Genomic DNA, 24,153 nt, shown 5'->3' on the forward strand with positions numbered 1-24,153 from the left:
TTGTATAAAATTTTTGAATAAGATGAGTCGTTAAACTTGAGGTTAAAAAAGTTAAACGTCTTATAATTGCGGATAGAGAGAGTACGTGTTATTTTAGGAGAACAAAAAACAAAAAACAAAAAAAGAAAAAACGTAACAGGTGTTCACAAATTGTCCCGGCGCTCTCCCTCCCTTAACCCGGCGACGGCCCATCTAGCTCCGTTTTCTCTCCCGTGGCCTCGCAGTCGCGAGAAACGCTAGCCGCTAGGTCCCCCACATCGCCGTTTCGTCTTTCGGCGTTTGGCGCAGTCGCGCGGAACAGCGCCTGCGGCTTCTCTGCTTCTCTTTCCCGTTCCATTCCAAACCCTAGGCCTAGGGCCGAATCTCCGGCTAGGTGGCAGCGGGCGCAGCCACGCTGTACTCACAGGGCTTGGGCGGAAGCAGGTGCGCTGCCTGGGGGCGCCGGGTGGCTGCGGAGGGCTGGGGCGGCCCGTGGCCAGGGGCCAGGGGCAAGTCGGCAGCGGCAAGCAACCGGGGTGCTGGGCGTGGGAGGCCTGCGGCAGCGGGCAGCGGCGCTAAAGTTCGAGCCTCGACCGTCCTGAGGCAGGAGGAGAGCAGCTTGTGCTGGTCTGGTACTCTGTTGATTCTCCATTGGAGCAGCCACCAGGTGTGAATCCGATTTGTAAGTTAATTTGGTGAATTGGCTTTCCGTTTCACTATATTAGATCAGCTCATTGCAATTTGGGAATGTTTGTGAAACTGATATTAACTCACTGATGATGTGTTACATATATTTCTTAAATATTTTGTTAAACTGGGACAGTTCTACATGTAAAACAATGTCTAGTTATATTCAATTCTATACGAATTTATTAAACCATGCTCAATTATGTATTATATCTCTATTATTACGTGGTATTATACATGACAAATATTAGGCTTTAGGTTGTTAAAAAAAATCTTTCGATAGCCCTTCACATTTTGGATGACAAACCTTAAAATTGTTGGCCCACCACTGTGTGTGGTTGTGGGGTTGAACCCAAAATATAAAAAGAAGCTTCTATGTCTTTGTTTCAATTGTTTCAGTAGTAGGTCTGTTCTCATACTTTCCTGGTATTTGTACCATACCAATACATTGCCTTTCGTGATGCAGTGATGGAAGGTACTACAATTGCTATTGAGATTGATGGGGAGGCCATCTGTCTTGGCAGTGTCGAAGATAATGAACAAGAAGCTGAGGAGAATGGAGAAATGCAGCAAATAATTTACAGTACTGAAAATGGGGAGCAAGTAGCCTTTGACAACCAAGAACAGAGGAGGGAGGAAGATCCTGCAGGAAATGAAGAAGAGGATAGGGAACATAGTTCTATAATCCCGAGCCGTGAGGAGTTGACTGAAGAATTACGAAATAAAGTCGCATATAGTGAGGAAGAAGCTTACAGGTTGTACTGTGACTATGGGCACCGTATGGGCTTTAGTGTTCGGAAGGGAAAGCAGTACTACTTTACTGGAACCAAAACCATCCGTACTAAAGATTATTACTGCTCAAAAGAAGGCTTGAAGGATGATGAGCAGCTTACTGAAGCGAACTTTAATAAGCCGGAGACCAGGACTAATTGCAAAGCGATGGTACGTTTTAGGGTTGATTCTGAAGGTCAATGGCGAGTTATTCAAATAGTTCCTGAGCACAATCATGAGCTAGTTCGACCGGAAGAGATACACTTACTGAGATCAGTGAGGACTCTTTCAGTTCCGAAATCTGGTGTGCTGAATGCAATGGTGAATGCTGAAATCCAAGCAATGCATGACAGTTTGCATATAAATGAAGATGGTACAGAATGCCACAGCCAGCTTAGCATCCGTAGTTACACTCTGCTTGAACCAGAGGAATGTGAGGCCCTTGTTGGATATTTCAAGCGCAGGTCAAATGAACAAGGTATGTTCTATTGGGATGTAGAAGTAGATCAAGAAGGACGAATGACTAATTTTTTCTGGAGGGATGGGAAAAGCCGGGTTGACTATGATAGTTTCGGAGATGTTGTGATATTTGACACATCATATCGCACCAACAAGTATAATATGATATGTGCCACATTTATTGGTGTGAATCACCACCGACAAAATGTCATGTTGGGCTGTGCATTTTTGTTAGACGAGTCCCTAACATCCTATGAATGGTTATTTAAGTCATTCTTGGAGTCAGTGGGTGGTCGTCCTCCTAAAACAATCTTTACTGATCAGAATGAATTTATCTCCAAGGCAACTGAAAATGTTCTTCCTGGGACACGTCATTGTCTTTGTCAACGGCTCATTGAAAAGAACATGCTGTCCCATTTAGGCACTATCAATGATTCTGGAACATGTCATAGCTTGCTGATAAAGTGCATGAGAGGATGTGAGTCAGAAGCAGAATTTGATGCAACATGGGCGATGATGCATCATGAGTATAATATGCAGGAACACACGTGGCTCACTGATCTGTATCAGCAAAGGCATAAATGGTGCACAGCTCTTCACAAGGATGCGTTTGATGGTGGGATCGAATCGATGGATAGGAATGAGGGTTTGAACAATGTTTTGGGCAACATTGATGATGAATCAACTTCACTTGCCTCTTTTGTTCTTGAGTTGGATAAAATTGCAGGTAGTTGGCGTAAAACTGAGTCTTTAGAGGACATTCAGTGCAACCAGGCTGCTCCGCAGTGTACAGTTAAGCATAACAGAATTTTGCAACATGCCGCTGAAGTTTACACACACAAGGTCTATAAGTATCTTGAAACAGATTTTCTAGATGGAACTGGTGCAACTTCATATCAGGAAGTTCAGTGTAATGAAACGTTGTATAAGTTCGAGTTTGTTCTGCAAAGTAGTCCAAATGTTTGGGTAGTTTTCCTTAACACATCTACCATGGAGTTGAGCTGTACTTGCAAAAAATTTGAGACCATGGGTGTACTTTGTCTACATGCTCTAAATGCACTTGGTCTCAAGAACGTCGATAGGATTCCTGAAAGGTATATTTTAAACCGTTGGACAAAATATGCCAGAAAAGGAACATATCCATTTCCAGTTGATGAATTTGCAGAACAAGATCGCACAGAAGCTGCATCTGTGTATCATAATAGGGCTATGTGGTTTGTTTATGATCTGCTGACAAAGAGCAAAAGTCATCATAATACAAGAAAACTAATTCTGGATGTACTTGAAAACGGAGAAAAATCACTGGAAAATATGTGTGACCTCAAAAGATTGCATATGAATCCGGTGGGAAAAGAGAAAGATGGAAGTAGGGTTGAAAAGAGAAAGAAAAAATCAACTAAGCAAGAGAAACAATCAAGTATCTCCTTTTTCACTTGCATTCATCTTGCTTCAGCAATGATTAAGTTCGATTGAATAAAAATAATTGTTTTTTAGGAAATGTGAAACAAGTGGTTTTGCCCCAGCCAGCTGACCCGGTTTTTGTCGACCCCCCAAATCAAGATCAATATTTTGCTGCAGAAGATATTGCATCAAACTCATCTGTTGGTAGACCTTACTTCTACCAGGTAGTGATACTACCTTGTTTCTTTAGGATTATTGTTTTATTAACTGCTTCCAAATTACTGAATCCACCTTTGCTTTTTAGGGATATCCTGCGACTGTTGTTTCAACAAGTCAGATTCAAGGGCATACAAATATGCATTCTGAGCCTCAGTGTGCATCTCAGGTGCATAAATGAGCTTTTTTATTCTATATCTTATCCATGTTGTTGGTGGCATGTATTAAGGATTAGATGCAATTGGCAACTGGAAAGCCTTCCTAGTAAAACTACAATTAATATGAGCATTCTTAACATTAAGCAAATGAATACATGTAATAAGCTAACATGTCATCTTTTCTTACTCTTTTCTTTTATTCTCAAACTTCCAAGACATACACAAAACTTGCTTTGAAGTTCTAACTATCTATCAAGACAAACTTTGCACCAAATGAACAAGGTTTTTGTACTAGCTTGGTTTAGTTTCTAGATACTACAAGCCTTTTTTTGTTCAGAGTGTGTATATCCTTGTCTCCTCACTTCTTCAGTTGGGGTATTGACCTTCGAACTTATGACCCTTCTATCACAGAGTCTAGTTTTCTACTCCTGTTCCAAATTATGAGACATTTTGGCTTTTCTAGGTACATTGCTTTTACTATGTATCTAGATATTGTGTATATCTAAATGCATAACAAGAGCTATGTATCTAGAAAAGCCAAAATTTGGAATGGAGGGAGTACATGCTAGTAAACATTTCCTGTTCCTTTTTGTACTGGTCTCACTTTAGTTGCTTTGATTCTTTCAGCTTTTACTAGTTTAGTGAGTTTACTGAACTTGTGAATTGTGACAGGAATATTCTGCTTATGGCGCAGTTCAGCCACCATCGCAATTTGGTGGTGGAAGCAATTTCTGAAAGGTGTAGTGTCATTGACGTGTGAATATCTGAAGCTCATGTCTCTTATACTGATTGTTGTATGTTAATGACTTGTTCATCTAGGCAGTAAACATAGACACCCAACCTAGCAACAGAAGAAATAGGTTGCTATCTTCCATTTTGTGAATGTACTAACTGTAAATCTGTTATTCACTTAGCTGTATGGAATATAGAAGCATCATGCTATAGGAAACTAGATGAAATTTGTTTTTGAAATGTATCATTTATGTCATTATGTGCTAGCTAAACAAATCAGTAAGCATTATAATAGACTTCTCCACCAGTTGATACTGATTGTCAATTTCAACTACCAAGTTCTTTACCTAAGAAGTGTATTCACTGAAGCACGGTCTTAATGACCTCAAAGCATTTTTTGGTACAGTCGGCTTCTGTTCAGTAAATTACGTAATTGTTTATGGATGGCATACGTATTTAAAAGTTTGAATTGAGAAACGAAGCTGAGCCATGAAAATATTCTGTGCATACTCTAGTTTTAGGAGCATATTAGCATATACATTCATTCGAGTAGCTGTTGATGCAATTGGCTAAGCTTTGATGTTTGACTCGCTTGATAGTTGTTGAAGGCTTGAGTTATATATATCCGGTGCATAAAGTTACCATCTTTCGATTGCAACGCACTCTATTTTCCATGTGCTGCATTTGGTTTTCAGTCTCTTTTTTTTTTATTTTGTTTCCTCATTTGCGCATTGCATTTGGTACTGAAAACAGTGCCACCATCCTGAAATGTTCTAACGTCAACCAATAGTTGGGTCGGATTTTTTTTCATCAAGGCCTTGTTTAGATGTGAAACTTTTTTGGATTTTGCTACTGTAGCACTTTCGTTTGTTTGTGGCAAATATTGTCTAATTGTAGATTAACTAGGATCAAAAGATTCGTTTTGCGATTTACAGATAAACTGTGTATCTATATTTATTGTTTTATGTATATGCCACATGATCTGATGTGATGAGGAATTTTTAAAACTTTTTGGTTTCGGAGTGAACTAAACAAGGCCCAAGACACTCTGCACATGGAACTGCAATGCAATGCGCCAAATGCTACTCAGGCTGGCCCGCTCAAAACCAGAGCGCAAACCACCGGTCTGGTGGGCTTTATTTGCATGCACGACGTGGAATAGAAGTGCGGCACGACCCGGTCATTCTCGTACACGGACATGGTGGACGGGAAAGCGCCCGCAAATTACCAAATGCTCAGGTCCATGGATAATAGTGTGACAAGATCTGCTTGTTACGACTCTACTCTGCACCAATTTTTACGCGTCAAGATCAATATGTGGGTCCTACACGGAAAGTGGGACCATGAAAATAAAAGTAAGCTTATGTTGACACTCTAATTTCTTTTTATCGAAATCGACTAAAATTCATAGATATGATTAGAAGTAATATGAAAACAAATATATAGAAAATGGTATCAATATTTATTTCTCCAAATAGGTTCACTATACTTAGAGTATCTACCGGAGTTTTCCTAAAGCCCACTCGCTCTATAAATCATCATTTCGAGTCATTTACATAAAAAATGGTTTTCTGTATTTTTTTTACTCTCCAACAACTTTTTTACATAGTATGTTCACTTTAGAGATCTATTCTCTTGTATCTTTGGCTAGCGAGGAATCTGGAATAGAAGATGTCTATATTTGAATACAACAAAATAAGTAAGATGTAAGAGATTATTTTTTTAATCAAAATCTCTATTCATAAGACCTATAGCAATTATGAATGATATAGAGTGTCTCTTGAAGTTGCTCTTATCGCTGTCATAGATCGATGTTGATATTTTTTTTCTACAAAACTGATCAAAACTAAAGGTGTTTGACTCAAAAAACAAGATTCTTTTTAGCACGGAGTTAGTATTAAGGAAGATATGAGAACATGAATGGCCATGTTAACAGACAAATTGGCCTAGTTTTTTATTTTCATTTTTTTTCGTTTGACCCTGCCTTCAAATTCTTTTCTGAAAAATATTGTAGCACCAGTTTAGGAGAGGAGGTGAGCGGGCAACAACACATGGTCGGCATGCACGAAGCCTCCATGTGGACAGTAGGCGCCGGCGGAGAGTACCGTGCTGCAACGACCGCCGCTAGGCCTGCTACGGCCTTGCGCCCAAGCGTACGCACGGCACCGGCAGAGCAAACAGAGCTGCGGTCAACCACTCCACCAAAGACGTCTGCTGGTCAAAGTATTGCGCCCCCAGGCCCAGCTGTGCCGGTGCCGGAACGCGCACACCATTCATTAGAGCAGTGGCAGCCAGTTCGCGTCGTCGTCGTCGTCGTCGTCTCCTCTTCAATGTGTTCACGTCACGATTTTGACAAGACGATTTCTGGAGAAACCATTATCCATTGCTTGCAGTTGCAGGCAGACATCAAGCCGGATATGTTGTTGCCAATATGAGGCCTTGTTTAGTTCCGAAAAGATTTCGGATTTCGGTACGCTTCTTCCTCATTTTTCTCTCTCAACTATGCATGAAGTAGTTGGTGAAGCTATTTTGCCAAACACTTTCTCCAAAACAGCCCAGCTTTATCTAGAAAGTCACTCATGAAGCTATTTTCTAAAAAAAACAGCTTTACTAGTGAAGTTGAGCTGTACCAAACAAGCCCGTAGTAGTACTAGTACTAGTAGTTTGTGACCCATCGGTTGGCTTTCATTTTAGGTTAATTAGAACGATATTGTTAATGAAATATTTTCTCTTCTTTCTAAAAGTAAATTTGATAGATATCAATATTCCTCGCCTAAGAGAGCTAGTACCATTATAATCCATTCAGAACCTAAAACATGCCATTCTTTACGTCGGCGGACGACGTTGGCTCGTGTGCCATGGACCAAAATGACTCTACTACTCTCCCTCGGTCCACTCATTAACACATAGGTCCCACTTATCATCTTTTCCCATTCTTCTTCTCCACGTGCTGCCAATTTCGCCACACTACCCCCTCTCGGCTCACCTTGCCTCGCGTCGTCTCCTCCACTACAACGGTGGCTGCGCCACTCACTAGAGAGGTGCCCTAGCCGTGCACCACTTGTCAGCCTTACACATATGCGGTTGTCAGTTCAGCCACTGCCATGTCTGCATGGTCGACGTGAGGGGCAACTTTGTATGTCTCAGACACCAAAGTTCGAGGCGGTGGCACTAGGCTTCGTGCCTAGCACCCTTCAGTGGAGGCGATACTAGCAAGGTGGGCGCGAGGACCCTCTCTCGTCGTCTGTGGTGCTATCCTGGCACATGAAGAGTTACGTCAGTGTAAAGTGTAGAGGCCATGACGACGATGGGAGGGGGAAGGGGCCACGGAGGCGGTGGAGGCTGGGATCAAGGTGAGGAGGTTTAGTCTGAGAGCTTGGGCATCACTGTGTCTTTCATGGAGTCACTCTAGCCATGGCCAATGTTGGTTGCACTACTTACTGCCTGCCAATCCACGACGACGCTGACCCACCCAAGTCGTTATAGATGATGATGAAAATGCCCGTGAGGGGAAAACAACATATTTTTCGCGACGGTAGAGAATATGATTCCAAGACTGTCTAGCGTTAGGATAGAAACTTGTTGTCCCTATGTGATAGGGACTCATGACCTATGCTCATACGAGTTAGAACAACGTGCGTTCAACGGCTGTATGAGTCCATTCCATGACGCATCTAGCGACCGAACGAAAACTCACTATATCCCGTATGTGTCCCGAACTCATGACTCAAACTTTATACAAGTTAGAAACACAATCAACAATGATACGAAGTTTGATTTCAAGAATATTAAAATAGATGACACGAACAAATCTCTACACCACAAATCTTCAAGGGCGCCACAAGCTGTATGTTGCGTTCCAACTCACGGGGACATTTGCTAGAACTAGAAGAGATTAGAAATAGCTGTAGATCTCGGTGGTTGGTCGTGTCAATAATCTCAAAAATAGTAGCACGGAGAGAGACCATCATGGGATTATAAGAATCTCGACGGTGAATTCTATAATCTTCATCAGAATCAGCCGTGTTTGGATTGGCCGATTTCTATAATCCTTCTGAATTCGAAAAATGCACTAGGATCTGGTGTGTGGCAGCCAAAGAAAGTCGAAGCATTTGTGAATTGAACAAAATCTCTTCAGAAAGGAATTTGAACAGATACTTTTTGTCCAGCCTGTTAAATTTGTTTCCGTTTTCCAATGTGAAGCCGATGGAAAATCGTTTTCACGAAACACACCTGACCACAACTATTTCGGCAGGCTATCCATATTATTTTCCCATGCACGTTCATTAATCCGAACTCGTTTGACTGAAAAAAAAATGTTGCGGCAGGTTAGCCTTGTTCTTGTTTCATAACGGTCAAAACCCAAAACCTGATATGCATCGCCATCAGTCCGTCGCTATATATAGAGAGACGTCCTGTATGCGTTTTAGTTATAGGTCACGTTCCCATTATATTCCCGGTGACAAACAATGGAGGACTTGAGCGGCATGCGTCAACACCTGATGTGCCCCATCTCGCTGCAGCCCATGCAGGACCCCGTCACGGCGCCCACCGGCATCACCTACGACCGCCGCGCCATCGAGCGCTGGCTCGCCGCCGGCCACGCCACCTGCCCGGTCACCGGCCAGCCACTCGCCCTCGCCGACCTCACCCCGAACCACACGCTCCGGAGGCTCATCCAGTCCTGGCGCCTGCCTTCCTCCACCTCCACGCCGCCGGCGCCGGACGCGGGTGAAGCCAAGCTGCTGGCAGACGACGTAGTAGAGCAGCAGCAACGGCCGCCGGAGGTCGCCGCCGCCGACGTCGTCGTGAAGAAGCTGCTGTGTACGGTTGCTTGCCCATCCGTTGACGTGCTCCGCGAGGCCGCGGAGGTTGCGTCCGAGAGCGACGTGGCGCGGCGGTACATGGTGGACGCCGGTGTCCTCCAGCGCGTGCTCCGCGTCATCGTGTCGAGCGCCAGCGAGGTCATCAAGAGCACCTATCCCGAACACCAGGTGAGGAGGAGCTTAGAGGCCACGCGCACCGTCGAGGCCGGACTTGATCTCGTCCGCGCTCTCGCCGTCTCCGGCGACGAGCTCCGGCCGCTGGTCGTCGCCGATACCCACGTGCACAACCTCCTCGACGCGGTAACGGACGTGTTGGTGGCCCTCGAGCCCGTCGGCACCTCCGGCGGAGACACGGACACGGCGAGGGAGAGCGTGGTCCGGCTGCTGGATTCCGTCACGGAGGCGGCCAGCTCGGCGGTGCTGGAGCGGCTGCGGCCGGAGCTCTTCCGCGCCGTCACGGCGGTGGTGCGCGACAGGGTGTCCCCCGGCGCGATGCGGTGCGCGCTGCGGGTGCTACTGCACGCGTGCCCGCTGGGCCGGAACCGCGCGCTGGTCGTGGACGCCGGCGCCGCGCACGAGGCCATCGAGCTGGAGCTCGACGCGCCGCCGCCGTCGTCCTCGCCCGCGAGCGCGGGCGGCGGGGGCAGGAGGGTGACGGAGCTGGCCATGGCGCTGCTGGCGGAGCTGTGCGCGTGCGCGGACGGGCGCGCGGCCGTGGCGGCGCACCCGGCGGGCGTCGCCGTGGTGGCGCGGCGGCTGCTGCGCGTGTCCGCGGCCGCCGACGCCTGCGCCGTGCGCGTGCTCGCGGCCGTCGGCGGCCGGGCGGCCTCCCCCGAGGTGCTGCGGGAGATGGCGCGCGTCGGCGCCGTCGGGAAGCTCTGCTGCGTGCTGCAGGCGGACTGCGACGCCGCCGTCAAGGAGGCGGCGCGCGCCGTGCTCAGGCTGCACTCCGGCGTCTGGAGCGGGTCGCCCTGCGTCAGCGCATACCTGCTCTCGAGGTACCTCTAGTCGTTGCCGCCAGTAATGGCATGCGATGCATGGAGCAAGACAGCGACTTTCTGTCGGCATTGTGATTCTTGCAGACCGACATGGTTAATTCATGTACTTACTAGCTCATTTAGTCTTGTTCATCAGTCAAGATTATGCTGCCTGCAAATAATGGTAGTCAATCGATCCATGACCAAGAAATGTTTGTACAAAAATTCGATGTTATTTTCTTTACAAGTATATCTTTATTAGAGGACATCTTTTCTTTTTTTCCTTTTTGGAACTTCGACTATCAATGACTTCTGAAGATATTAGTTTGAAGACACAAAGGCAACATGTATAGATTAGTTTAGAAATATTTTAGTAAAATTATATTGTTGATTGTATATATGATATATATAGTAGCAAAACATAGACAAAGCTATATTGTGATTGTGAAGCACGTACGTCAATTCTAAAATGACAGGAATTATGGAACCGGATGAAGTAAGTAAATATTGAGATAATGTATTAAATAACTTTTACAACATGCATGTCATCATCGTTTTAGTCGTCTCAGTGCAAGTAAACCGTGGCAATGACATATGCGGTGCAAGCACGAATCGTCTACTGATAACACTCTTATGTGTCAAATTTTAACTTGGTTTGTTTTTCAGTCAACACCGCCTTTGTCTCTCTTGCATCTATGAGGGACTCAAGGTTGACAAAGTTACCATAAATATCTCATTTTCAACATACGTGTCACCTACCTATAAAAAATAGTGTTACTATATCTTAAAATAAATTTAGGAAATGCGAACACACATGCCAACTCTTAGGGACATAGATCCTAGTACTACAAGAAACTTGACATAAACAACCGATCTACACTGAGAGGGTGTTTGGTTGGAGGTGTTAAACTTTAACATGTACTGTAGCTCTTTCGTTTTATTTGGCAATTAATGTCCAATTATTGACTATTTAGGCTCAAAAGTTTGGTCTCGCAAATTACTCTCTAGCTGTGATTTTAGTTTCGTAAATAGTCTATATTTAATACTCTATGCATGTGTCCAAACATTCGATATGACAGATCGACGAGAGTTAAAGTTTACCGATGCAAATCAAACAGGGCCTGAGTTTGCTTATGTCTTGTTCTTGCTCCTCCCTTGTAAAATTGCTCGTCGAGTTACATAGGCCTTGTTTAGTTCCTAAAAAATTTTACAAAATTTTTCAGATTTCCCGTCACATCAAATCTTGCGGCACATGGATGAAGCATTAAATATAGGTAAAAAAGATAACTAATTATACAGTTTGCATATAATTTGCGAGACGAATCTTTTGAGCCTACTTAGCTTATGATTAGACAATATTTGTCAAATACAAACGAAAGTGCTACTATTCACATTTTGCAAAAAAAAAAATTCAAGTAAACAAGGCCATATAATGCTTGTCGTTTGGACAAGGCCAATGTCTTAGAACTTGACTATCAATTATTCTTAAAGTATTTATTTAGACTAAAGACATGTGCAAATTAGTCTGAAAAGGTAGTTTAAAAAATTATGTGTTTATTGGTTTTTAGAAGCAATAATAATAAAACCATAGTTCAAACTATGTCTATTCACTTGAGCTTATCAACCATACTTTAGTCACGGAACAATGTTTTTTCTCTCAAAACAAATCACTCTAGAAACGATCAGCCAAATACGAAGTATTAGCACGAGCCAAACAAATATGTTTCATAAGAAAAGCACTTCAGTGGCCAAACACATGCTTCCTGTCCACTTTTTCCACGACTTCCTCAGAAATACATCGCGTCTTGTGAGATGATGGCGAGACCAAAACCTTTTCCTTTATAAAGAGTTAAAGACTAGGCAGAATACATATTTTAGTCCTTCAACTATTACACAAGGCTCGATTCCATCCCCAAACTTTCAAATGTGCATTTTAGTCCAAATATTTCTTTTGGGCTCAGTTTCATCCACGAACTAAGCGATTTAGTGCCTAAACTTTATATTCCAGAGACATTTTCATCCATAAATTATCAAAATACATTTTAGTCTTTAAACATTTCATGGCTCAGATTCGTCCTTGTTCTACATGGAACGCCGCATTGTCACATCTCGTCACCTCTAGCACTACTTGCGATTTGAGATGGACACGCACCGTTAAGTACCATTGTCCTTGGCATCGTCTATAGATATTGGATCAGATAGCGCACTTTTAATATTTATATCCATATTTTGAAATGAATATAAATTTATGTATGGATATTCTTGAATATGAATGATTTTTAGCATACGAAAAAAAATATTTTTATCTGCGATTGGTTATTAGTTGAGCCTAATGCTAGAAGTAGCTAAGGAAAAATGTAGATGTACTATTGTTTTAATTTATCCATGTGTTCCTGTACGATTCTAAATAGCGTTCGTAACAATTCTAATTGCTCCTGCAAATTAATGTAGTAGGATACATGTAAATGGTACCATTACAAGATAACATAAAAAATAACAAACTAGAATTATTACTGGTTATTAAAGAGTGTTTAGGCGAATATTATTTCTCTATCTTGAATCACTTGTGGTGCTAGAGCTGAGCAGGCATGACAGTGCAGTGTTCCCCTTGCACACACATAGATCGTCCAATATTTCACATTATACGAATTCAATTTAGCTTGAAGCCTTCATTCAAAAAAAAAAGAAGCTAGTAGGTTGCCAACTGACCTACGGAGTAGACCTAGACCATAGGCTTGAGCACTTGCGGTCATACTCCTACATGTCTTCAGACTTCAATTTTGGAGGACTTCCATGCATGCCTCGTCAATCCGGAGCAGGAGCCATGACGCTAGATCCGATGATACGGCACACGTCTTCACTCTTCTTCCTTCAATAATTTTATCCCCTTCTCCGGGAAGCCACCAATTAATTCAAAGCAAAGTTGGACAATAGTACTATAAATATAGTATTGCATACTCCGGACTATGTGTGTATTCTAGACTAGGCCTTGTTTAGTTCCTCACTAAAATCTTTTTTTTAAGATTTTCTGTCACATCGAATAGATGGACAGATGCATAGAGCATTAAATATAGATAAAAATAGAAACTCACAGTTTGTCTGTAATTTGCGAGACGAATCTTTTAAGTCTAGTTAGTCTATAATTGGACAATATTTATCACATACAAACGAAAGTGCTATAGTGCCATTTTTTCCAAATTTTTTTGCAACTAAACAAGTTTCAAATTCTTTTTGGTTTTGGTTACTATAGCATTTTTATTTTTATTTAGTAAATATTGTCCAATCACAGACTAACTAGACTCAAAAGATTTATCTCATGATTTACAGGCAAACTGTAAAATTAGTTTTTGTTTTCATTTATATTTAATGTTTTATACATATGTTGCAAAATTTGATGTGACAGAAAATCTAAAATTTTTTATAGAATATTTTGGGAAAGGCCTGGAGACTTGACTACACGGTCTCCGTAGAATATATGAATAGAACATATGCATGCATGCATGAGAATGCTGCTCCTGCTAATGGCGGCTGGAAAACATGCATGCGAGGCCACACGTGGTTGGTACGTAAACAGAACACACACGCGGATTTCGGTACACCCCAAAATAAAAAAAGTTTTTAAGATTCTTTGTCATATCGAATCTTGCGGCACATGCATGAAGCATTAAATATAGATGAAAACAAAAACTAATCACACAGTTTGACTGTAAATCACGAGATGAATCTTTTGAGCCTAGTTAGTCTATGATTAGATAATATTTATCAAATAAAAACAAAAATACTACAGTACCGAAATCTGAAATCTTTTCGGAACTAAACAAGGTATAAAATTTTATTAGAACAAGATTTTGTCTTCCATTAATACCTGTATCCACCTACTAGACCTAGGTCCAGGTTTTGCCAGAGGGTCCGAAACGCTTTCCAAAAGAGGGCTTTGCACTTGGCAAAGACTTTACCAACCGTTGCTTTCGGCAAAAGTGTCTCGGCAGTGCTCTAATCGGCAAATGCTTATTTGCCGAAAGCCGCATATTCGGCTATCGGCAAAACCTTCGCCGAGCATCAGCGGCCCTTAGAGATGACGGTAACATCAGTCTTTGTCGAGAGCCCAAGCTAGCTCTCAACAAAGAATTTTTGATTTTTTAAATCTTTGTCAAGAGCCTAACACCTTAGCTCTCATCAAAGAATTTTTTATTTTTTTTAAAAAAATCGTTGTTGAGAGCTATGACCATACCCTCGGCAAAGTCTCTCTCTTTACTGAGAGCTATGGTCATACTCTTGGTGAGAGCTATGGTCATACTCTCGACAAAGTTGGAAATCTGTGTATTCTAAAATTCTCAGCTTTGCCGAGGGCATAACCATAGCCCTCGACAAAGCCATAGGGATTTTTTTTGCATTTCCATTCACAAAATAAACACATATATCACAATGCATAACCTATACATCACATCCACATCACATTAAGAACATCCACATCGCATAAACCACATCGGCATCACATAGTTCACATCTACATCACAAAGAAGTGTATAGTCTCCAAGTTCAAACTCACAAACAAATCTCCAAGCATATTTACGGTGCCATAAGTGTAAAATACGACAAATTTTAATATGTACTTTAAGGTACAATGGTAAATCTAGAGAAAAATTTGGAAGAAAATAAACCAGTTTTTTTTTTGCCGAGGGTCTGGACTAGGCCCTTGGCAAAGATTCTCTTTGCTGAGCGCCGTATTGTGGGCTCTCAGCAAAGAAGACGGCAGGTGACGGCCGTTTGCGTGCCGTCCTAATTTGCAGACGGCAAACCCTTGCCGAGAGCATGGCCCACGGCAAAGAATAGGGTTTGTCGACGGCCCAGCCTTCAACAAAGAACATTTTGCCGATGGTAGGCGTTGCCGACGGTCGGCTCTCTGTAAAGAATACTTTGCCGAGAGCCTAATATTAGGCCCTCGGCAAAGTCATGTGCTCTCGGCAGCGAACCTATTTCCTGACAAGATTCTATCTCCAAGTGTCTAGCATGCCACTATACCCATCATTTGCTAAAATTCATTTGGGATCCTTGCATCAACATGAGGTATGTTTCTAGTACACTATAATTAGATGGGACATTTTTTCTGATATCTCTTCATGTAAAAAACTATTTCATTATTTTGGACCTGTTTGACATAGCTCATAATATCTTTATGAGTTATTATGAGATATTTTTTCCAAACACTCATTTCAAAACAGTTTCATGAATGAAACTAAAAAATAGCTTATCTTAACTCTCTCTCTCATATTTCTCTCTCCTATCTATGCACAAAGTTGAAGTTGCTCATAAAATTGTTTTGCAGAAAGAATAGTTTTACTAGTGAACCTGAGCTATGTCAAACAGGGCTTTAATACATTCTAGTAGGGGCTCCTTGGCCCTCCTATTCCTTCATAAAAAAAGCCGGGACCTTGATGATCCACCATTAGCCCCCAACAATAATCATTTAAAGCGTTCACATTATTATTTCATCCAACCACTATTGAGGAAACTATAATGTCTTTTATATAATAGTATAATATTTAAGCAGTCCCCCTTACAAGGTAAAATTTCCGTGAAATTCCTATAGTTCAGAAACAGGGTAACCAGCGCTAGCTGGAGAATATCTGGAGCTATTATGGATGATGCAAAAGTTTTCTAATAAAAAAAAAATGGACGCAAAATTGAACGGCGGACATGTTTGTCTGAACGAGAAGAGACCGGATAGGGTGATGAGCGTCGTTCAGAATGAGGCCTCGTTCAGTTTGTTAAAAATTTTGGATTTTAAGTATTGTAGTATTTTTATTTATATTTGATAATTATTATTTAATCATAGACTAACTAAGTTTATGTTCGAAAAAAAAACTAAGCTTAAAAAAATCGTCTCGTAAATTATGAGTAAATTGTATAATTAATTTATATTTATATTTATATTTAATAGACTATGTTATGCCGTAAAATTTGATGTGACAAAAAATCTTAAAATTTTTTAGAACTAAGGCCTTGTTTAGATCCAAAAACTTTTTGGATTTTGACACTGTAGCACTTTCGTTTTTATTTGACAAATATTATCCAATTTTAGAGCAACTAGACTTAAAAGATTCGTCTCGTGATTTATAGGTAAACTATGCAATTAATTATCTTTTTTATCTATGATGGGAAATTTTGTAAAGTTTTAGATTTTTGGGTGTATCTAAACCAGGCAAGATGGATGCGAAATTGACCAAGTGCCGACCATATTCACATTGTCACATCGCATCCATGAAGGGATCCATCGGGGTGATACGTGCTCCCCATGCAACACGTTTTCTTCCCTTCACAGCATTCAAATGGAATTCGCACGAGGACCAATGCAAGAGTAGTTAGGATATTCAAAGTCGTTACTAGTAGTTACCGTTGAGCAAACATGCATTTTTAATTTTGTGTCGATAATATAAGGTCCTGCCTCCTGTCATCGTACGTGTGTGCCCAATATGCAGAAAAAAATGCAGCAAATAAATGTGTACCCTCGCTAAGTCGCTAGATGTGAAAGCTCGTCTGCATCAAATGCTACTTGTCATGTCACGCACTCATGCTGAACGGGTCCATTTTAGTTTTAATTTTTTTAAAGATTTCTCGTCGTATTAAAACTTTAGACATATGTATATAGTATTAAATATAGATAAAAATTATAATTAATTACATAGTTTACTTGTAATTTGCGAGATTCACCAACTAAACAAAGCCTCATAGTGTCACAGCCCTATCGCCATGGCTAATTGCTAAAAGAAATACAAGATTTCCCAAACTTCTTTTTTTTGACAAGGTTTTTCCCAAACTTCGACCCATTGGAGATGCACCAAGCTAATCATTCAATCTCATCAGGATTTTTTCGTCAAAAACTTAGGAAAGCTACGCATCACGATATCAAGAAGTAACAATGAGAAAACTCGTATATAACACAACCCAGGCTAGCCAAAAGGCAAGCCCCAGGGACACAAAACACACACTCACGCCGAACTCCCCTAAACCCTCTGGTCCTTAGGATACAAGCGTGCCCGTGTCTGTTTCAAAGGACGACCAACACCAGTACTATGAACCTAACTTTTTAAATGGGGGGCAGTCAGAAGGAAAATTACTTGAGCCCTTGTCAAAAACCATAGTTTTCGCTCTTCTCCAGCAATGATCAGAGGTCTTGCAATATCAGGAATTACTCCATTGAAAACACACCTATTGCGATGAGTCCATATAGTCTATACCCCAAGAATTATGAGAGAATTGATTTCTTGTATTATTATGTCATCAGTCATCACTAGCAGCACTACTCACTCTATCCTACCAATGCCTTATTTAGTTCTCCGACGAAAAATTTTGGTCACGGTAGCACTTTCATTTGTATTTGACAATTATTGTTCAACCATGGACTAACTAGACTTAAAAGATTTATCTCACAAATTAAAAGCAAACTGTGCAATTAGTTATTTTTTTTATCTATATTTAATACTCCATGCATGATGGGGAATCTTGAAAAGTTTTTAGTTATTAGGTGGAACTAAGGCCTTGTTTAGTTCCCAAAGAATTTTGCAAAATTTTTAGATTCTCCGTTACATTAAATCTTACTACACATATATGGAACATTAAATATAGATTAAATAAATAACTAATTGCACAGTTTGTCTGTAATTTACGGGATAAATCTTTTGAGTCTAGTTAGACCATGATTGGATAATATTTGTCCAATACAAACGAAAATGATACAATGTTCATTTTATAAAATTTTTTACAACTAAATAAAGCCCAATAACAGAAAAAAAAAAGAGAGTTCAGTGGGCTGAGGCCTGAGGGGCGCACGAGCCGGGCGACCTGAGTCCCATCCGGCCGGGCATCGGTTGGAACTCGGAAGTCCCTTTTGCCGACGCCACCTGGCACCTGCACTCCGGTTTCAAGTCTCTTGCCCGAATCCATGGCACGGACTCGTGCCGAGACTACCGAGACGTGACCTGATAGCTGCCAAGCCGCCGCCGCCGATCTCCCTTTTACCCTGAAGTCGCAGGAAGGTGAGGAAAGCCTTGTTTTCTCTCTCGCTCCCTTGCGCACGGGCCACCTTGTTTTTTTTTTAAGTAAAACTGGAGATGGAGAGGTGCACACCCCTAAAATGTTTTATTAGACAAAGGCAAAAGTAAAGTTACAACACAAAAATTACAAGAAAAGAAAATAAAAAAGGAAAAGAAGTAGGCAGGCCGGTAAAAAACCAGCTCAGGACAAAAAAAAACTGAGAAATAAAATGGCCTTTAGGACCAAAGACCAACCACACTAAACAAGGTTTGCAATCCATTGGTTGAAGTCTGTCGGATTTCTTCTCTTCATCCTTCAAAAAAGCAGATGAAACTCATCTCTGAAACAGACGACCTTAGAGAGTTGCAGGTTAGGGGAACCTGCCTGAAGATCCAATAATTTCTTACCTTCAAGATGCACCAACACATGAGAATGATGATCTCTATAAAGAAGGGGACTTGGAGCTGGTCGTTGAAGTTTTGCAGATTCTGAAAGGAGAGCTGGTCCTTAATTATGTGTTTTTATCTTTATCACACTTTAACACATGCTTTGCATGCACTGCTATAAAACGGATTTGTAGTAACACCTCTTTATTTAGAGACAGCTCAATCTAAAAATACCCCTATAAATACTTCTCAAACGAGTCATCATATCCTTATAATTTGTAGGGACTGTTGGCATTATCAGCCATCCCTACAATCTTGCGCCTAGATATAATTTTCTAACCAAGCTAGCTATTTTCTTTGTTTATGCCCTAGTACGCCATTTATTTTCCCGCACTTGTTCAGTGCAATCTTGTCTACACTTCTTTTGTTATATTATTTGGCAAAATATTGAACGAGAGTACTTAGAGCACAAGATAATGCTGTAGAAGATTTTCCTAGCGACATTTTTAGAGTTATTATAGGCGTATGCATGTGTATTCCCGCCGTCGGTTATAGGTAGTGGGAGTTTTGCTAGTGTTATCTTGGCAGAAAAAAATAGCTAACATTTTTAGAAATGACAATATGATTGATACATATCTTATTTATGTTTAACCATATTAATGTGTAAAATTAAAATTTTGCGTTGTCAATAATGTGACAATTTACTATTTACCTATATCGAATTAAAGTACAAACTTGTTTCTTTCTTCTATCACAGCTATATTTTTTATTATCCATATGTTAGTATAATTAATATCGAGCTCTTTGAAGACCTATAAAAATATGTAATAAAATTTGATCAAAACTAACAAGAGTTAGCTCTCGTTAAGTATTATAGAGATATATTTATTTAGACCAGATTATTCAAGATTTCAACTCAGTTTTAGTTTTTTTTTTACTTTTAGTTAATTCAACTATCAACTCACGAATTGCTTAAGGCCCATCTGCCAAATAGAGGTTGTAAAGGCCCAGGTCATGTCATACATATATAAGTTAGGCCTTGTTTAGTTCCGAAAAGTAAAAAGTTTTCGGTACTGTAGCACTTTCGTTTGTTTGTGACAAATATTATCCAATCATGGACCAAATAGGATCAAAAGATTCGTTTCGTAATTTACAACTAAACTGTGTAATTAGTTTTTATTTTCGTTTATATTTAATGTTTCATGCATGTGCCACAAGATTCGATATAACGAGAAATCTTGAGAACTTTTTGGTTTTCGGGGTAAACTAAACAAGCCCCTTAGCTAACCCTATCCCGACCGTTTCATTCACTTGTCCGTACCACTCTCAAGGCCAGCCGCACCCGAGTCTCCCACCAGCAGCAGCAGCACGGTACTGCAGTAACCATGCGCCCATGCTCACTCACCGGAGATGGAAGAGAGGATATGGGGCTGGCTAGCTTCTTCGCGGCGCGCGCCCTTGATATTTGCGTGCTCCGGCAGGCGGCAGCTCCACCCCAGCACCCTCCTGCTCCGGCAGCTCCATGCCGCGATGCCCTGACGTCCCGACTTCCGCCCGCTTGCGTAGGCCTTGTTTAGTTCCGAAAAGTGAAAACTTTTCGGTACTGTAGCACTTTCGTTTGTTTGTGACAAATATTATCCAATCATGGACTAACTAGGATCAAAAGATTCGTCTCGTGATTTACAGCTAAACTGTGTAATTAGTTTTTGTTTTCGTCTATATTTAATGTTTCATGCATGTGCCACAAGATTCGATGTGACGGGGAATCTTGAAAACTTTTTGGTTTTCAGGGTGAACTAAACAAGGCCGTAGTTCCATGCCCCGGTCTCTGCGTCGTCACGCGGCTCATGGCCTGCCTCGATGTGGCTTGCCTCAACAATTCCTGTTGCTATGCCTTGCCCCTATATATGTCCGAGGAGGTTTCTGCGTTGGCCTGCAATTTAGTACATTGTACTCTTTTGATTTTATTCTCTCTATCGTAACGAATTGAACTCTGAAAAGGAGAAGTTTGTAATCTATAATTAAGCAGAAGTACGTATGTCATAAACCTTAATTAGTTCATGGTAAGCATATATCATTGGGAGTATTGTTGGCTTCTTAGAGCAACTTTAGTTAGCCTGCAAATAAACCAACGCCTCTACCTTTTTATTTGAGAGCACCTTGTTTTATAGCTAGGGTGCACACTCCATTATTGGTCCTTAAAATAGAGCCCGGCCCCCAATCAAATTCATTCCAATAGAAAATGACATCTAGGAAGACACATTTTTTAGGGGTGCATTCCATTATTGGTCTTTAATTAATTATATGGTTTTTTATATTCCAGCGTCATCTGTTATACCATTGACACGTTTGCATTCCCATTCCCCAACAGCACATAAGTTGTATTGAATACAAACTGATCTGGAATTTCAATCTGGAGTAGATCACACGCACATATGAATACAGTAATAATAGATAACAAAATGATAAAATAACTGCAGTACGACCAAGACCAACGACACCCACCAGATAATAAAAAAAGGTGGAAGAAAAACACACACTCGGACAGCAGGATTCGTCACTAAATACTACTAAACAATAATTTCATTTTCATTGGATGGGGACTTGCTGGTGGATATCCAGGATGTCCTCCAGGTCTAGGCCCTGCTCGCCGTGGACGGCGTTCCCACGATAGCCGGCGTGCGTAAGCAGCGCCCACAGGTGTGTGATGAGCTCAGTGTCGCCGGCGAGATGACGTCCGTGCGTGGCTGCTCCAGTGTTGGCCGCCAAGTGGAGGAGGAACCCTGTCCAGAAGTTGGCCAGGTCCTTCCAGAGGCCTGCTGGGTTGCCATGGTACACCTCCATCTCCGTCAGCTTCTTTCCAAGCACGGCACCCATCCTTGTTAAGGAAGACCCGATGTCGAGATCTTCGTCATCCTCCTCCTCGTCGTCATCATCATCTTCTTCTTTTTCTTCTTCTTCCACTTGATGATCTGGACCTGGTGGCGTTGCTGCAACTTCCACGTCAGCCGCAGGGCCCCTGCTCTGATGGTGCTCTGGGTTGTTCTTGCTGCAGGGCTTGTCGACTGTCTTCATAAGACTCTTGTACACATCTTCCAGTTTCATGGATCGAACAAGCTTTTGCCGTGTCTCTCGCCCAACAATCACGTAGTCGATTTCTCGGATTACCTCATCAAGAACCTTCCGGGCAACGAGGCGATTATCCGGCACCAACGCCTTGCTTAACAGATACACACAATAGTTGGATAAAGTGACTGCAGTTGCGTACTGCTCAGACCATTCATCAGATTCAGACTCATCGTCTTGTTCAGGTTCCTCCATGAACGGTCCCCGCTGCCGCCCCACAGCCGAGAGCTCCTTGACCTTGTCGAAGAAGTAGATCTCACAGAGGCAGGTTGCGATATGCCAAACCAGAATGATATGGGTGTCTACCTTGAGATCACAGCATGGCCACTCCTCCTTGATTGATCTGAAGGAGTTGGGGAAGTAGTTATCCAGCGCTAGGTCTTCTTCCCCGTTCTTGAGTGCAGCCAATATCGCATCCTTCATGTAATCCTTCAGGCCAGTTGTTCCATGGAATGCCCCTCGACGGCTCATCATTATAAGCAAAGGATTTGGCTGACCAGGCACTGCACTGAAACGGGCTTTAGGTGATAGCAGAAGGTTCTGCTGACGGACCGTCTGACTCCACTTGGCTTTGCTGCCGAACCAAAGCATGAACCTCATCACTCCCTCCACTACGGGACGCTGCAAGCACGGATGCTGGATGTACTTGCACAAGATGAGAACTTTTGCCCAGCGTGAACACAGATAGAGAATAATCTCCAGTACCTCCTTGAGGACGATGGTAGCGACCATGAGGCGGGTGATGAAGACGCCATGGGTGATTCTGTTCCGGTCTGCTGGATCCATCCTCTCGGGAATGTGCCGGCAAGTATAGGCGAGGTACCCCGTCGCAGTGGCCAGGCACAGAGACAGCAGGAGCCTCTGCAGCGGCACCAGGAGGCCACCAGCAAACACGGTGGCGTGCTTGCTGTACAACAGGTCTCGGATGAAGGACAGCTCCGTCCCCGTGATGCGGAAAGCCCTCTCGCGGTCCTCGAGGACGTAGTCGAAGACGAGCCTCCTCATCTTCTCCTTCCCACGCGGCCTGTACAGCTCATGCATCGGGAGATGGTAGAACCGACGGCGCAGCAGCTTGTACAGCGCGAACGACAGGCACAGGTCCTTGCGCTGGTTGCCAGGGTCTGCTCTTTCTCCCACTCCCAGCAACTCGCTCCCGCTGCTGTCGCTCCATATCGTCTCGATGGTGACGAGCTGCTCCTTGTGGACTCCATCCGGATACAATTGAACCTTGTAGCTGCTCCCAATTTGTACTTGATCTATCCTTTTCCTGAAACACGAAGATACTGTTCCTCTTCCCTCTGGCCGCCGTTTGCCCTCATGGAATTCCTTAAGCACGCGGTGCTCGCCGTACACCAGGTACTTGTACCCGCTCATGGCGGATTTCTTGTTGTGCTCCTGCTCCTGCTCCTCAAGGGTGGAGAGAGTGTCCTCGTAGCTCATATAGTCGCTCAACAGCCTCATGCTCTCTTGGTTATTTGTCTCCCCTTTAGTAGAGCTGACGAACACGACAACGATGCGAACTGCATTCAGGGACCAGATCGTCCAGAGGGGGATCCTGAGGAGGTAGAAGGTCTGCACCCGGAGGAGATTGGCTGACCACAAAGACGACATGAGGTCCAGCAATGGGATCTGTTTGGACCTGGTGTAGGGGCGCCCGATCTTGACGCTGTACTGCAGGGTGACCAGCAGCACCGCCCACACCTGGAAGTAGTCGTTCACCTTCGTGGTGCCCGATAGCTGCATCAGTCCCATGGTGTAGATCACCATGCTTTGATTCAGCATCTCTAGGGTGAGAACAGAAGTCATCCTGAAGCTCCCTGGCTGCGCGAACCATGGCCCCTTGAAGTCGATGACGAACCTCACCACCAGCAGCAGCGTTGTCAGCAGCACCAATAGCTCCACACTGAAAATACGAGTAGCATTGTCCAGCTGAAAGAGCCTGCGCAAGGTGAGCAGGATTGTGCGCAAGGAGAGCAGGATAGCTGCGACAACCTCATCGACTCTGTCCATCTCCTCTCTGCCTCTCAACCTTTTCCCCTCTCTATTATTCTGCCAAGATATGCCCTTAATGTGAGGAATGAAATTCTTCTGATACTTTCTAGCTTGGACAACTTTGATCCGGTATATATGTAGATGAAGACCAAATAAATTATTCAAACTTTATGAATCGAGGCCCACCACTCTCTGAGGAGAGAGAATGATATATATGCAAAACCCCACTTCCCCATCTTGTTATTTACCCCAACTCCCACCATTGTTCATTATTGTTGGAGCCATTTTTCACCATTTTATTTAATCATATATGGAGGCTTTCAATTTGCCATTTTCACCCAATTGATCATCGAGACTCCCGTGTTTTGAAGGTTGCATATCAGCAACTTACTCTAACGTTAGTATCTAA

The 24,153-nt window shown here is 42.6% G+C and overlaps 3 protein-coding genes across 4 annotated transcripts; 2 read left to right on the forward strand and 1 right to left on the reverse strand.

The window, feature by feature from the left end:
* Window positions 212–4,737, forward strand: LOC8079847 (protein FAR1-RELATED SEQUENCE 12). Of its 2 annotated transcripts, none has more exons than XM_021445861.1 (5): window positions 212–661; window positions 1,133–3,313; window positions 3,391–3,521; window positions 3,602–3,682; window positions 4,344–4,737. In XM_021445861.1, the coding sequence occupies exons 2-5, from the start codon at window positions 1,135–1,137 to the stop codon at window positions 4,404–4,406; spliced, it is 2,454 nt and encodes an 817-aa protein (XP_021301536.1). In that variant the 5' UTR covers window positions 212–661; window positions 1,133–1,134; the 3' UTR covers window positions 4,407–4,737. The 2 variants fall into 2 exon arrangements, with proteins under 2 accessions (XP_021301536.1, XP_002441864.1); XM_002441819.2 differs by having other exon boundaries at window positions 212–646.
* LOC8079848 (E3 ubiquitin-protein ligase PUB23) lies at window positions 8,796–10,492 on the forward strand. Its single transcript, XM_002441820.2, has one exon. It carries the CDS (start codon window positions 8,873–8,875, stop codon window positions 10,235–10,237), a length of 1,365 nt encoding a protein of 454 aa, XP_002441865.2. The 5' UTR covers window positions 8,796–8,872; the 3' UTR covers window positions 10,238–10,492.
* Window positions 21,216–23,762, reverse strand: LOC8079849. The gene is made up of 2 exons (XM_021446227.1): window positions 21,591–23,762; window positions 21,216–21,482 (listed from the first exon to the last, which is right to left on the reverse strand). Exons 1-2 carry the CDS (start codon window positions 23,760–23,762, stop codon window positions 21,216–21,218), a joined length of 2,439 nt encoding a protein of 812 aa, XP_021301902.1.

Source organism: Sorghum bicolor, chromosome 8, assembly GCF_000003195.3.
Source record: "Sorghum bicolor cultivar BTx623 chromosome 8, Sorghum_bicolor_NCBIv3, whole genome shotgun sequence".
Lineage (NCBI taxonomy): Eukaryota > Viridiplantae > Streptophyta > Magnoliopsida > Poales > Poaceae > Sorghum > Sorghum bicolor.